This window comes from Plectropomus leopardus, chromosome 3 (assembly GCF_008729295.1).
Source record: "Plectropomus leopardus isolate mb chromosome 3, YSFRI_Pleo_2.0, whole genome shotgun sequence".
In the NCBI taxonomy this organism is placed as follows: Eukaryota; Metazoa; Chordata; class Actinopteri; order Perciformes; family Serranidae; genus Plectropomus; species Plectropomus leopardus.
In genome coordinates, this window is record NC_056465.1 from 8142752 (window position 1) to 8159308 (window position 16557).

The following is a 16557-nucleotide window of genomic DNA, read 5'->3' on the forward strand; positions in this document are numbered from 1 at the left end:
TGACTGTGGCCCACTGTAGCAGCACTTTCGACCATAAATAATCACCAATAAACATTTCTAAACCAAAATCTTCACAATATTGCAGCAAGAATATGATCAGAACAACGTCAGCAACCAAGATAGCATGTTTACCTGACATTAGCATGCAGCTACATGGAGCAATGTTGGCTGCATAATCTTAACACTTGAACATATAAAGAAATTTGTCAGCTTGTCCCAAAAGTGGAAAAAGAAAAAAACAAAAAATACAGAAAGAAAAAACATCCATGCCAATAAAGCAATTTGAATTGAATTGATTGAATTGAAAGAAAGAAAGAGAGAATTCAGAACAGTATAAAGCCCATGGTGCTTGCTCAGAGGAATTCATTTTGCATGTTACCTCATGATTTGAAACCTTGGCCATTTTTAATTCCAAAATCTGACATTGTAACATCATATATATATCGCAGAATATAATAAAAGGCATACAGACCCCCTTAACAAAATCTTTCAATCTGATGTTTATTCCATCACATATCATTTCAGAAGAATCTTTAAAAACATACTATGACAAGCACAATTAAAGTGGTAAAAATCAAACAAACCTTGCAGCTGGACTTTATTTTCAGGGCTCTGAACCAGCACAGAGCTAACAGAGTCAAGGTTGTCATAGTTACTGCATCCAAGAGGACCTGTGCGGGTCTCTGTCACCTGGGCAACAACAAATAAACAGCTCATTTATAAGTGTTCAACAGCATCCATTTTAGAACATGGTAAAGTTTTATATCTCAAAGGGTCCTTCTAAATTTCGGGAACAAAATTAGTTTTTAGGGGAGCCACAGAAAATGTGCTTTTTGTAACGTAAGTGGCTTTCTCCATTCTGTTTAAATAAAGTACTTTCTCCATAATCGATTGTGAATGTGAGAGAAACAGAAAAACTGGGGTAAGCTCATTTAGATTCCCCTAAATCGCCGTAAGAGTGCTTTGCTGCACTCATTTATCTGCAAGAATGCTACACGCTTCTTTTTTCGTCTAGTCACTGATTGAAGACATTTTCGATTGACCTTTGCCACAAAGCAACTCTAGCAAAGCATCCTTTTTCACTTCATTTGCAAGAAGAGATCTTATTTCAGCGCTCTCCTTTTTCTTGCTGTGACACGGCAGAGAGCATCTAACCGATTCTCATTTTTCTTTCTTTGTGGTTGTGGGACACCATATTTTGTTCAGCGATTTGTCCTGGTCAGGCTTGTCAGAGGACAGTTGGTGTAAAGTGACAGATGGATGAGGCGAGACAATGAGGGTCAGTCGATCAGTAACACAATCCTAGAGGGCTGAAGGGCTTGGGAACTCATATGAGGCCGGTGCTGCAGGGAAGTGAAAACTCAGTATGGGGCTCTTTAATCAAAAGCCTAATCCAGAAGAAAGGGGTTTGTGAGAGGAAGAATAAATGTCCTCTGCGAATGAGAAAAGGAAAATGGAGATAATTTGAGTGCAATTCTTTCACAATAATATTCATATCACATTATAAATCCCTTGTTTCCCTCATGAGGGATTTTAACGCTGATATGAATGTGAGGAAATGAGATACAACCCTGGGTTTCAGACCACATGATTATTGAATCCTTATAAGGAATTATTTGATATGCCATATGATAGGCCATATGGCAAAACACTGACTGATGTGCAGAGCATTCAATTTCCGCTTTGCATAGCAGCTGCTATTCACTGTAGATACATTCTGGTATATTAGAAATATTTAATAGGACATTATTGGCCACCTGTATCTTGGCACTGAATGTTGAAAGACTGAGGGAATGAAGCAAAGGCTGGAGCTCCGTCGAAGAACTGCGCCCTCTTCTTTTTTTGGTGTATTTTCATTTTTATTTTATGATGTGAACTTTGAGTTCAGGCTACAGGGCTAAAAGTATTTCACTGACTCACTCAAGCAGTAGAGTGGGAGCGAGAGAGGCACAGAAAAAAGTAAGTTTTGAACGCTGCTGCATCTAGTAGAGTATATAGTATTTCTAAAGGTGGACATTTTCTGAATTGCAACAAACCTTGAGCACATGCTGAAACACACATTTTTGCAATTTACATTCCTGGTTCTTGAAGTAGCCTGCCAGAAGGTTGAGATGTGCTTCAAGCTAATTAAATGATTTAGTTACACTAGAGGCTGGTAAACACATTGACAGACATAGTGTCATGTTATAGAAGTGTTATAGTCCAGCAACAATCTGCAGAACAGAAAAATTAAGCTCACATAGAGCAAAAAAAATGGCAGCTCCTCAAAAGGCCATTAGAACATGAGTCAGTTAATCCCTTTAGACCCATATTGTTTAAATACTCAAATTTACAGCCACATTTATGATAACTGTATTGGTTTAATAAAACTCAACCGTTTAAAATCTGTCAAGGCTTAAACTTATGAAGAATTAAGCGTGAGGTGGCTTTGAGTGACAGGCTGTTTGCTCAGCGTCATCAACATCTTCATCTTCAGTCAGATCCACCTCTCGGTCCTCCATAGCCCCACACTCTCACTCAGTGTGGTCCCTTGACTCCAAAAAACCAACACAAGATAGCCAAAATTCCAAAATTGAGCCCTCAAAATTCTGCAAACAGTGGTTGACATCCATTATTTTTATGCAGTCTTTGATTTTAGCTATTACATTAGCAAACAAAAAATTCACAGAAGATCATTTTGAGTAGCAATACTAATAGTAGTATTGGTAGTAGTAGTTATTTACTGCATTTACTTCAAGGAGTGGGCATCAGACTCTCAAATGAATCATTAGTACACAGCATACAAAAAGAAAAGGCACTGTGAAAGTGAACTAAGGCTAACAAAGTGTATTGTGCTGAAAAAAAACACAGTGTTCAAAATTTTGTCATGCTGGTTCAATCAGGTGAATTTGGCAACTATGATGCTTTGTTTTGATGCCAAAAACAACAGTGAAGATGTAACTACTATGGCTCCAATATTATCTGGAAGGCTGCCATGTTTGTATCTCAGAATCACAGAAGACGGGAAAATAGCGTAGGAAAAAATTGCTTAGGGAAAATGAAAAAATTAAAAAATTCTAAAATCTGAAGCTAGTGCTATTCTCAAATTTATTGATTGTGCAAATCTAGCAGAAAAACAGCAGAGCAACATTAGCATTAGGCCAGTTGTGTATACCTGACGATTATTTAATTTCCTTTTCGAATTTTTCTCCACCAGCTCCTGAGAAAAGTTTCTTGCTTTAGATCTCAAACTTGCTTCACTGACTTTGGATATCTGCTGATTGGTGCCCAGGTACTTCAGTGCATTTATTAGAGTTTCTTTGGTAAAAATGGGTGTTTGGGTGCATACTTCTTTCTGAGCAATGATATGGTCGGTAGGTGTGATTTGGTGGGAAGAAAATAGTTCTTACATGAAACTGCTCACAACAAGATCTGTGGATTATTTTGAGTAACCGTGATTACTGGATAGAGACGTTGCTACTGAGTTTTGCAATCATCTCTAAGGCTTATATCTCCAACAACAAATCACTCTTTATTGATAAATAGCACTAAGGGTAAAAGAGAAAAAGAAATAAAAAAAGTTGGGGTTTTTTTTGATGAACTGTCTCTTTAAATATTGAATGTTGTTCCAGTTTAGTATGAGGAAGCTTGGTTTAGTGAGTGTTTTTCTGTCTGAAGGGTATTGCTGTGACAGTTATATACAATTTGTTTTATTTCCCAATCTGGTGTCCTTTGCCAGAACTATGCTTTAAAAATATAGTTTGGTTTGATTGTGATCACAGATGATCATCTGAGCTGTCCATCTACTCTGTAAGATTCCAGACAGCAATCGATCGATCTTGACAGGTGAACACAAAACTGTATTTCTCTACCATAATGAGAACAATAAAAGCCAGGGGCAGCGTGCTAGCTGAAAATATAAAACCAGAGATTCCTGCTGTTTCTTCGTTCAAGCCTGTTGCCTCGTTCGTCGCCGTGTGCAAGCTGACTGGCAAATATGGCCAGAGTCAGGTGGGGATATCAGCATCGATTCAGCCCATGAAATTCTCAAATCGTAACAAAAATGATCCCAGAAGCTTGAAAACAACTGGAATCATTACTCATTGTAAAAAACAAGCCGAACTGATCACAGCCTCTGCTCTGCTCCGTGACTTCTTTAAGAGAGTCCAAATTTCCACAGCCAATACCCAGCACACCACAACAGTAACAGGCTTTTTCTCTAAAATGAGCTTCAATTTCCCCCTTTGCATGGAGACAGCAGGGGGGTCTTCGCCTCACCAGCCCTCTTTTATTCATTCCTCAACTTGTTTGATTTCAAATTTGTGCAGAGGAGTGCTCAGTTGTATCTGTTCCGCTACTGCGTGGGGTCAACGCCTTGTGGAAATGATGCACGAGTGTGGAGGAATGCATCACTTCTTTGACTTACTTCCTACCTTTGATGGAGGTGAATCTCTCCTCTTCCCACTTCCTACCTGTCAGTTACGCCAGATGACTACATTTGGAGCATGAAAGCATACTCTCTCTGTAGCTATAGAAAGAAAACCCTAATTCCCAAGAAATGAAACAGACAAAAGCATCTGCCTCTGCACCTCTGATGCGCCCACCTTAGCTGCAAAAGAAATACCCAGCCCTCCCTGCACACAATGTAGTGAGAGGACAGAGCTTTGATATAAGTACAGGGAGTCTGATTCATGTTCCGCTACAGCAGAGAAAGCCACACTTCACAAGCCCACTACCGCTGTGTTCCAAGGAATGAAAAAAGGCAGAAAGAAGGGTCATCCAGTGCTTCGTAGCCCTATTAACCCCATGCTGCCTGAAGGTGCCAACCGGAGGCAGAAACCTGTCACGAGCTGTGTTTCACAAGATTCATTTATCTTCCCCTCACCATATGCACTCCTTACAAAGATTCCTCCAGACCCGATGTGCTCACGGTGGCTGGAGATCATATCTCATCACAAGCAAGCTGATAAAAAACATCTCCTTCCAATTTCTTTTCAACATCATTATTGTCGTATCATAGCAAGGAAATCATTAACATGTATGATTTCTAGAGACGCAGGTTTCTGCTTTGCAAAATGACACCTGAAAGCAACGGGAACATTTTAACTTTGAAATTGCAACAAAAAATTAGAATCTGTGACTTTTTTCTCATGGTCTGTGGGTGCACAATACATAGGGATTTAAAGGTATGCACAAAGTTTATATATTTTTAAACCTATCTATGTATTTCAAGATCCACTTTTACTAAGATATGTCTTTATTTTTTGGCATTCTGTCTTGTTTGTGATTAGTATATTTCGAAATTTTTATGTTTAATATCTTTATTATTTCCTAACAAGTATTGCACTGCAAACTGATTATCAGAGGTAAACTAGAATTACAGCCTTTGCAGTTGTATGCCTCCACGAACCCGACAAGTTGCACTTACAGTTTATGTCTACATCTGTGAAAATGTCTATGCTTCAAGCACATCCCCCCTGCAGCTCAGAAGATTTATACAATCAGCACAGTTTCAAGGTGGACACCCAGGATTAGAGTCATCAATTCAGTATCTGACCAAACGTCTCCCCTTCTGCTCCTGAGTTATGATGTTGAGAAATGACATGAAAAGTGTTTTTGCAGAACATAAGGATGTCACAGCAAAATTGACCGTTGACTTTTTGTAAATAAAATGGCATCACTTCATCATTTTATCCTGTTAGATATTTGTGAGATTGAGATGGATGCAAGGTCAAGGTGACCTTGACCTTTGACCTATGGCCACCAAAATCTAATCAGTTCATCCTTGAGTTCATGTTGACATTTGTGCCAATAATAATATAATAATAATAATAATAAATAAAACAAACAAACAACAACAACAAAAAAAAACTCGACCCTTGACCACCAACATCTAATCAAGTCCACTTTTGTGCCAAATTTAAAGAAATTCCCTTAAGGCATTCTAAAAAGTTGGAGTTCACAAGAATGACACAGACGAGTTCACAATGACCTTGACCTTTGACCTATGACCACCAAAATCTAATCAGTTTATCGGTGAGTCCAAATGAGACATTTTCACCTAATTTGAAGAAATTCCCTCAAAGTGTTCTTGAGCTATAGCGTTCACAAAAATGGGATGTACGTCTGGAGAACCCGTAAACATAAAGCCTCCAGCCACAGCTATAAAGAGTGCAGAGTTATAAAAAAAAATATCTCCTGAATCTGTCAATATTGTCATTATGTCCATATAATTCCCAGTGGACTGCACTGAAACATTCAGTTTGGTGCGTAACACCATAGTTGTTCTTCATATTCTGCTTTTTACAAATTTGTCGATACCAAAGTCATCATATATTTAAATGTTTCTGATTAGTTTGTTTGTGACAGAACATCACATCATATCACTTCCAGCTATTGTAATGCTGCTTTGCTTTCCTTAAAAGAAGACTTTCATAAGAAGCTTCTCCGGGCAGCTTCCCATGTTAGCAGCTCCAGTTGGCAGTAAGAGGTAAATCTTAAATCCTTTAACCCAGAAATCATGTACCGTGATTTTGTGCATGCTCATGTTTACAATCAAAGCCAGTCTGTCGCTTCTATAACAAATCTTAAAAAAGAGACAGGAGCGCAAGGTCTTATGTTTGTTGTTCTTGACTCTTTGGAATAGAAGACTTGCTCTCTGCTGCTGAAGAATAGACTTGCTTTCAGTCTGTTTGTGGAGCGCTTTTTTTTAAATATTGGTCAAAACTCCAGTGCAATTTGATAAGCTATACCCTGCTTTACTTTGCTTTTACTACTTTGCTTGCCTTATTTAGCTGCTTTGTTCAATTAAAGTCTGTGAGCATTTTGATTGCCATTTTGAAAGTGAGTTAGCCAAATGTCTTTATTTTCAGAAAAAAAAAATCCCAGTTTTGCTTTAGCTACATAAGACAGTTTGCAAAATTTGCATGCAAAACAATTTGTTCAGTACGAATATGAGAAAAGATGGAACAAAGGCAAGAAAGACTGCCAAAGAAGTGGGAGAAACGATAATCCGCCAAGATTTCCAGCCTTCTAGCTGTTTACCAGCGCAGCTTAATGTCAAATATAATGATACTGACTTGATTTCAACGCTGATGGAAGATTAAAGAAGATTGAATCTTTTACGATCAATGTATTTGTCTGTGAGTGTACCCCAAGAACTCAACACCAGAGATACGGAGGCATTACCTTGATGGCAGTGGAGGCAATCTGGATGTGGTGCAGCTTGCGCAGAGTGCTCTCCCTGTCGATGAAGTAAGAGGCGGCCAACTGGTGCAGAGCTTCCAGAGTCACAGTGGAGGAGTTACCTGAGTAATCGCTCACCTCTGCTTTCTTACTCAGTTTCCTCTTGTCCACAAATATCGTCAAGGCCTCTTCTCCTGCACAGAAATAAGACAGGGTTAGGGTTAGAAAATGTTACATTATTAGATGCTCCTTCTTTGAAAAAAGAATTAAACTTGCATGCCATCTATTCAGGGCTTCTCGAAGGCTGTGGTGCACTTCACTGACATAAAATCAAAGACTTAATATCTTAAGTGTTTAAGTGATTCCTGGTGTTTGTCTCTATCTTTGGCGCTGAGCACTCGCTCCTGAGGTGTTTATGCTCCGTACTTCCAGCAAATCACTTGTCGATCAAATAGCATGCCAACTGTGTCAGACCTTTTCACTTGTATTTTCTCTTAATGAGCTCTGAGTGTCTGCATCTGGCACTCCTTTCATGGCGGCTCATGATACCCCTTTTGTTTTGAATTTATTCCAATTAATCTACAATTTGAAACAATTTTAAAACCTGCCACCTGCTCTGGGAGAGACACGTGTACTAAAATCCAGGTGGTTAAGAGCACAGAAGCAACCACACAGGAGCCTCTGAAGCGCAAAGACACTTGACCACAATTAGGATGAGGCATGTCACCCTGTATCAGTCACCACGGATCATAGCAATCAGCCCTTCATAAGTCGAGGGGCTACGGTGCAGCACACTCTTTGCTTGAGAGTCCCCAAGACACTGCACATCATATTCCTCATCATAATGCAGTGTTAATGCTTCAGGGCCATTTCTCTGCCCACTGCCTTTCTTCCTTAGCTGCTGAAGGGCACCCTCTTCATATCACAATCTATTTATTAATTTCATTAAGTCCATATGTTTCTGAACACAGAGGCAATCCATTCAGAACCACGGAGGCATATCTCTGGCAACAATCCAAGGCAAACTCCTCATTCCCCTCTCTTCATACCACTAAGTGCTGGCAGGGAGCCAGAGTGAGGGGCTGCATCAGCTCAGGCAGCTGGTAGGTTTGCATTATATGCAGCCACTCACAACAGCGACCTTTCAGAATCCTGGAGCCAGGTCTGAAATAATTGACAAGTGTTGCTCTGTAAAAGCAAATCAGCTTTGCAAGACTCGCCTGGACCTCTCTGGCATCTTAAATGAGTTTTTTTTTTTTTTCCCTTCTTTTTTTCTTCACTCAGAGGACCATTAATGCTTGTCCATTCATCACACTGCCGAAAAACAAAAATAGGGTGACTGTGACCGGGAATAGTGGGTTACATGTATTCATACATTTCTGCAGGGTGATATCTGTGTTGCCAGTGGCATATTATTTTTGCTGTGATGTGTTATTCAGTTACTTACTGTGGCTGAGTTATTGTGCCATGTCCATCTGCTTTCCATATGAAACGCCCGAGAACGCAAACTCTAAAAGCTTTTATCAACACAAATTGTATACTTTACTAAAGCCTAGATCATCTGTGAGAGAAGAAACTCCTAAAGGAACCTTTTTTCCCTCAAACTGGAACAAAGTAGCAGCATGTTCTCTTAATTTCTGTGTCCTCTAAACATATCTGGTGGTAGGAATGTTGACTTTACCTGGGCGATATTTTCCATACTTGCTGTATTGAGCTAGCATGCTTATCATCTATGTAGACATTTTTTTCAAGGTTCTCATTTTCAATCAAGCAGTTGAAACATCACAAAATCAACAAAAGACATAGATTTCCACAATTAAACTTAATTGTTTAGCTAACTACATAATCAGATGATAAAATTTGCCAGTAACAATAACCATTTAAAAAAAATGCAAAATTGATAGTTGCTCACTAAAAATGAGGACACTGCTTTTATCTGTGTCTGTCTGAAATCAAGGACCCATTGTTCCAAGGATTACTGTGATTTTTTTTTTTGATTTTTTTTTGATGTGCCTCTTTTGTTATTGGAAATTACACAAATGCTGAGCTAGAATGCAGGGCTTGAAATGAATAAAAAAAATACTGGTGGTTAACATATGCCACTATAAAGAAATTGCCATAACATAATCAACTTAAAATCATTTTTTTTTCCTTTACCTCCCAGTGTAGCTGACAACAAGAAGTGAGTCCCATACTTCCTGATCAGATTGTCAGTGATCATCTGGGTTGTGGGCCTGCGGCCGAGGAGTCGAATGTTCCTGATGAACTCAGGAGTCAGAGGTAATGAAGACTCTAAGAAATCTCTCCTTTCCACTGCCAAGTTGTTCACCTTCCATCTCCCAAACTCCCTGAGGGAAAAAAAACAACTTTAAGTATAAAATGGAATTTGGTTGAGGGTGTGATAACATGAATGTAAAAAATAACAGAAAAGTAATTAAACATTTTAACAATCACTTGAAGTAATGTTTGTGCCACACATTTGTCATATTGATTCTAGCTTCATCAAATTTTGCTGTTTTCTCCATGTCTACATAATTGCAAAATAAATATCTTTGTGTTTGGACTGTTAGTTGAACTAAACTAGCAATTTAAAAACATTACCTTGGGCTCTTGAAATTTTAAATAAGATCTTCCTAGAATTTGGACTTTGAATGAACTAAATGATTAATTAATTATTCCAAAAGTAATCACAAGATGAATGCATAATGTGACTAATAATTACAGCAGCCATGGCACTGCCTGGTCTCAGAACTACATGTCATGGCCACAACTGCTTAACACTGCATTACCTGATGGCAGCATATGTTAAAATTACATACTGACACCACTGAAACAATGCCATTGGAAAATCAATAAGGATTATTTTTCATGGTGAACAAACACTGTAGGCAGTGGTTAATGTTACAACCAAATTGAAAGCATAAAAGGCAAGAAAGCCCCAAAGAGAAGTGGTTGGGGTGGTCCAGATGTCAAACAAACACAGGACTCTCACCCATGAGATTGCTGTTTGTGTCCCATGTGAAACCAAAGGTCAACATTGACTTACTTTAACTCTGCATACTTTTATACTTTAATGAAGACACTATCACGTAACATGATGTTAATATGTGACATAATTAAATGTCATGTGTGATATACATATAACCTGTACATAACAATCATAGCTATTTTAAGCAAAACCACAATCTTATTCTAAACCTTCCCAAGTATTTTCCACCCAAACCTCATGGATTCTTCCGTGTGTTCCCATGGTTCTATGTTTCTAGGGTCGTATTATTCCCCTGCTCTATCAAAAGATCAAAAGTCAGGTTGAGGTAAGATACTTGAAACTAATGACTATTCCTAATGCAAAACAGGGGGCAGGGGGGCTGAATGGGGGTTTGAAACCTTCAAACCCACTCTTGTCAATTTTGATATTCAATTTTATCTTTTTAGAGTTCTTTGTCTAATATGTCTCATGTATTGACCAAAACTAATATAGGTTTCAAAGGTGACACGAAAATGGCATGAACACAATAGGAGGGTTGATGTGTGTTAACAGATTACTGAACTGAGGAAGTTAGGACCTTGTGAACATAGTCAACTAGTTTTGGTGCCTAAACCTATAAAACTGTGATTGTTTCACATCATTAACCTTGTGTTTAAAACTGTGTCCATTTCAGCATATAATTTTTAGACCTTACGTGCCACCATAACGTAATTGGGTGTAAGTGGCCATTGTCATTTTTCTGTGAGATCATGTTGTCCTCGTACTAGAGAAGAGCAGGTGAGCCTGAAAGGGGCAAATTCACCTTTTCTCCTTCATATATGGTGATATCATATAGGTACATCATTTGCATAAAGCCAAGTACGTATGCAGAATAAATGACTAGAAGAGAGACAGAGAAAGAGCGAGAGAGAAGCGAATTTAATTCATTATGTCAGTCTGCGCTTTTTGCAATGTAAGGAATCCCTCGACCATGCCAACACAGCCTGAACCAAAGTGAAAGTGAATTGATGGAGAAAGAACGAGAGAATGGGAAAAAGAGAGAAAGCTGGTGAGAAAAAAAGGGTATCATTTGAAACCATGATTGTCACCTGGGACAGAAATGTGCTTCTTCTACACAGCTGACAGATGTTTTCCTTAATAGCCCATCATAACAGAGATATACATCGAAATGAATAAAGTTACAAGGTGGTACAAGAAATAGCCCCATTGCTCAAATAGAGAATGCATTCTGTAATGAGAGAGAAACAAAGTGGGAGCAAGAATGCCACAAAAAATGAAAGCATCATGAACAAAAGACTCTGTCAGCCTTTGTTGCCTTTTCATGTACTTGTCTTTCACTCTGACAATTAATACGTCTGACCTCAACTATAAGTGCAGCTTATATGCTGTGTTTATGAATCCATCATGCTTCATTGATTATAATATATCTGGACATGTTCATATGTGATTACATTACATGTTTGACAGCTTTAAGATGATAACATGAGTCCAGGCAACAGGATGGGAGCAGAATATTAATAAAGCTTTGTATAATGTACAGCCAGGATTTTCCTCTGGCCTACCTCCCTCTTACAGCTTTTAAGCTTATGTGATTTTCTACTTCCATGTGCAAACCTAACACATACATTACGGGAAGGAAAAAATAGATATGTCAAAGGCAGCACGTTAAGCTGAACTGGAGCAAAACTCAAGGAACCAAAGGATATGGATGTTCAATCAATAAAGACCAACCTGGCACCATGCACGTTTTCTTTCTAGTACTTTTTTGTAGAACATTCCCCACAGGGGGAAAGCTCTTTGAACTGATACTGCACTTGGCAGCGCTTTCACTCATATACAAAGTTATTCTACGAGCAAAAAGTTCAAGGTGTTTAGTGGGAGATTTCCATGTGAAGTGTCCTTCACAGATCCTTTTGTGCACTGCTTGACTTGCAGTTCCACACTCAGCTTAACAGAGAGAGCGCGCTATGAATTAAAATTAGACTTTACATGTGTTGTGTTTGTCTGACATTTGGTAGAACAGTACAAATTTTAGGCTGAGGATACTGTGTCTGGAGAAGAGAGGTGTGCATGGCATCCTTCATCCGAATAGCTCTGCAAAGTCAAACAAGTCATCTGAGATAAGAAAGCTGAATTACTGCTTTTGAATCTCAATAAAATGCATCTGAGTTTGATGAAATAAAAGAGATATTCCCTTTCTTATTTATTGTTTTGTTTCAGAACAAGATTGATCTCATACATTTATATGGTAAACCACTGTTTATTCCTCTCTGGTCAATGTGATGTTGCATCTATGGCAGCTGGAATTGGAACATAAAGCACATCTGCACCAGTAACGTTGAAAGCATAAAGAACTCATTTTATCATTTTAGTTTTGATCCGAGACACTAAAGACTGGGAAGCTTTGAAGAGGCCTCATGAGTGTGAAGTTAATCACCAAAGGGGGAAAAGGAAAGATAAAACTAAATCAGTAACTTATTCTTGAAGGCTGAGTGGTGAGTTCTGACATAAAATGTTAAAGAGCTGAGATTTTACACAATATACAGCAGATCTGTGAGGCTACATTTAGGCGTTGGGAGAAGTGCTAATGCTAGCATGGCAACATGCTCACAATGACAATGCTAAAATGCTAATGTTTAACAGGTACGTTCACAATGGGTGTTACCAGAAACCTGATCTGTTTTGGACATGAGTAATAGTATAGTCAGAGTTAGGCATTTACCTCTAATAGATAGGGTCAGGGACAGCCCATTGGTCAGGGGATAGGACCTGAAGTAATCGAGCTTCTGGTATGGAAACTGTACTAAAAATGAGTACTTTTTAAGCTTAGTTTAGATATATTATTATGTAGGGTTGAAAAAAGGTAACGCCTGCACACTAACTTCATGCCACACAAGTTTATTGAAGACGTTTTGATCCTGCCTGAAACAATTGACCTGACGAAGATCCAGGCAGGATCAAAACGTTGTCTTCAAACTTATTTGGCATGGAGTAAGTGTGTAGGCATTACCTTTTTTCCCGCATGAAAGTTGTTTTGTTTTTTTTGATAGCCTTTCATCTATGTGATGTACATAAAACTATCCTTTTTTCATTATGTAGGGCTGAGCAAAGTACTGGGATGAACTGAGTTTCCAGTATACTTTTTATAGGTTTGAGTAACATCCTTGGGTAATGTGTCAACTTCTGATGAAGGAACATTCTCATTGTGGTAGCTGTCTTTAATATCTCAATCACAATTTTGAGGCTGTTCTGCAAATAGTTTTCCAATTAATAATATTATAAGATAATAATAGGATAATAAGATTACAACTCCTGATCAACCCAATGCATTTTCAGGCTTAAAATCACAACTTCTGGCTATGTCCCATCCACTTCTCGTTTAAGACCCACTCACTTTCTAATCATACTCTTCACATACCAAATACAAATATGGATACAGATAATATTGTTGGTTAAAGAGATACAGATATAAAAAATGGTGTTGCCCTTCTGTTATGTTAATATTTGCCAATTAGAACTGCACCACTACAAGGTGGAGGTTGATGGGAAGGTTGCTGGTTTTGCAGGTATTTGATCATTAAGCAAACTTTTTACAAACTGAAATTTTGACCAAGATGGTTGAAAGATGAGAGATGACAAAAGTTACAATAATAACTTACAAGAAAATAATTAATTGTAATTAATCTTTCACTGCAATCTATTCCACATTCACGGTGGGTCTGGAGGGGAAACAAATAGGATCACATAATTGATAAATGTTTTAGGATGAGTCATAACTTTGACCTAATGGCAGCACTACAGTAAAAATCCAAGGATTGTCAAAATTGGTAGGATTCACCCTCTTGAGGCCATGTCTGTACCAAATTCCATGGAAATATATCCAATAGATAATGCAATGTGAAGCGACTGAAACACAGTCATTCTCATCCCAAAAGCCATGTCACTTGTATTCCTAAAAATGCAATAGTACCTATGGCCATGGCAACAAAACATGCTGTAAATACAAGAGGTGGATGGTGAGCTTAATGGAAACCAGAGAAACTGTTAAACAAAACATTTTAGGAGACACAATTACAATGTAAAGGCTATGCCCTTTGCTCCTTCAAATATCTCTTGCTAACAGATAACCCTAACCTTGTGTCTATGGAAGCAAGCTTCCAAACACTCACACACACAGCTGCCAGTAGTTGCCTTTACATGTACCCGCTAAGCTGCAATGCCAGGTCATTTAGCTCAGTACCTCCCAAAGAAAAATTCGATGAACTAATTTCGATGAAAGTGCTTCCACTTGCCCCGAGCAGGCAAGGCTACAAGTTGTACTCTGACCGCTGCTAACCTGCTGTCATAACAAATTGGATAAAAGAACCAACGGCCAAACTGCTTATGACTAAGGCTGCACAAGATCAAAAAAAACGCAAGGTCAAAACAGCTTGCTTTACAGAAAATATGGTCTCAGAAGTGAACATTCAGCTCAAGAATTCCAAATCTGTGCCTCCAAATCAGGGCTTAAAGGCCCTAAAATATGATGATGCCATGTATCTCCACCTACCAGTTAGATTTGACAAATAGTTGTTACATTTCTAAAGTTTTTTTTGTAAGATTGTTTTGCCACAAGCCATGTCCAAGATTATGTTTAGTATCTTTTATTAGGTTGTTTGCTGATGTTTCCAGGGAAACATGCATGTCAATTCTAACACCCACTTGATATACAATAATTAAAATGTGAAATCTAGAATTGTCCAATGTGTTTTGTTCTAAACTAAAGTTTTATTGCTGCCTATCTGGCACAAATGTTTATCCTCAAAAATAAATACTCAACCAAGTTCAGATGTTTTGAGATGGAAATGGATTTTACACAATGCATGCTGAGGATGTGCTGAAAGTTTCTTTGAATAATTAATATGACAGAATAGGACAGAACTCAAAAGACTTTACATGTAGATACAATTTATAAGCATCTAAAGGTTAGGTTGATTCACAAATATCTTTCTTGGTGCTGTACTTTTCTTTAACAGTTACAGACATTTAATAAAAAGTTAAAGCACGTAATATGAAGTCTTGATGCCTTTCAGAATTCAGTGTAACCAACTGACACAAAGGAGAAAGGCCATGACCTCAAAGAAATGGAGAGGAACTGCCAGTAAAGGAGTCTCTATATTAATACCAATGTCAAAAATTCAGGTTCTATACAACTTTTGCTCAAATGCAGTATGCCATGTGTGTCCTTTATCGTCTACTTTTTGGTTCATTAGCTTGTTTAAAGCCAGTAAAAATGCTCACTATGAAAGGGCACCATGCAGTTTTGTTTTTACATAGTTTATAGAGTTGTTTGTTTTTGCTGTGTTAAAAAATGTAACACTTTGACATTTCATTTTGGAGGCATAAAGGACATACAAACCCAAGGGATATTTTCCTATAAAGGTTTTTAGGTTATTTGAGTCTCACAAACAGTTGACTTTTCTATATGTCTTGAAAGTAATATGTTCTGACTAAAATCTGCTGATAGCAAAGGAAGTGATCCCTCATATATCTCAAAAATTTAATAAGAGGAGCAGATGGGCTTATCCACTGTTTCACAAATGGTTGGAGAAAGTAAAAATAGCTCAAGCATAGATAAAGGCAGTTTATTATTCTGTGGGTATTAGTGGTATTAATGTAAAATCATGTTGGAGGGAAATTAGCTGAACATATAAGAAATCCCACCTACAGAGAAACAACCTGTTTCTGTAACTAGGACTAATTAAAATATGTTCTTACAAACTGAAGGCGCTGTTTGAAGACCGTAATGATCTTTGATGTTTAAAAAAAGTATGTCTGATATTAGGCCATGGGCGAGGCTGTATTTATTTTTGCAAGCACTTTTCCCTCCATCACAAATCTGCATAGCAATGACTGTATAAAGAGACAGTTATGAAGTCACGGACGGATATCACAGCTGTAATTATAACAGATCCGTTGTGATTACTTTGAAATTTCTCAGGGAGGCTACAGGAGTGCAGTGCCAATTTTTTTGCTATCCACCTGCCACTGCCCCCAATTTAGTCACATAATCACGCTTATATGAGAAGAAAGGAACTGGAAAAAATGTTTCTCAAAGAGCTGTCTGGCTTTTAAGAGAGCACTCTGTTTGAAAAGTTTTTTGAAGGGCTGTGTCCTTCTGCTTTTCAAAAAGAGAAACCCAAAGAACCCCCCCTTTTTTTTAACGTGGACATCAAAACCACGGAGGAGCCACGTAGAAGTGATTAATTGTCGTGACTGAGGCATTATTTTTGTCAGATTACACTGTGCGGCAAGAAAATAAACATTCAGTGAATTTATGAGAAGCGCATTGTTCGATCAGTCAAATGTAGCACCTTTCTCTCTCCGAAATAAAAACTTGACTGCTGTAATCAGAATGGGGTTGA

General features: G+C 38.1%; 1 protein-coding gene across 1 annotated transcript in view; it reads right to left on the bottom strand.

Annotated features, from left to right (window-relative positions):
* brinp3a.2 (bone morphogenetic protein/retinoic acid inducible neural-specific 3a, tandem duplicate 2) overlaps positions 1–16557 on the bottom strand; it is a 66125-nt gene that overhangs the window by 15178 nt on the left and 34390 nt on the right. Inside the window, exons 3-5 of the mRNA XM_042483317.1 lie at positions 9322–9512; positions 7168–7358; positions 585–690 (exon numbers count right to left, since the gene is read on the bottom strand). Of these exons, the coding sequence (XP_042339251.1) occupies positions 585–690; positions 7168–7358; positions 9322–9512 (488 nt within the window). The remainder of the gene's footprint in view (positions 1–584; positions 691–7167; positions 7359–9321; positions 9513–16557) is intronic.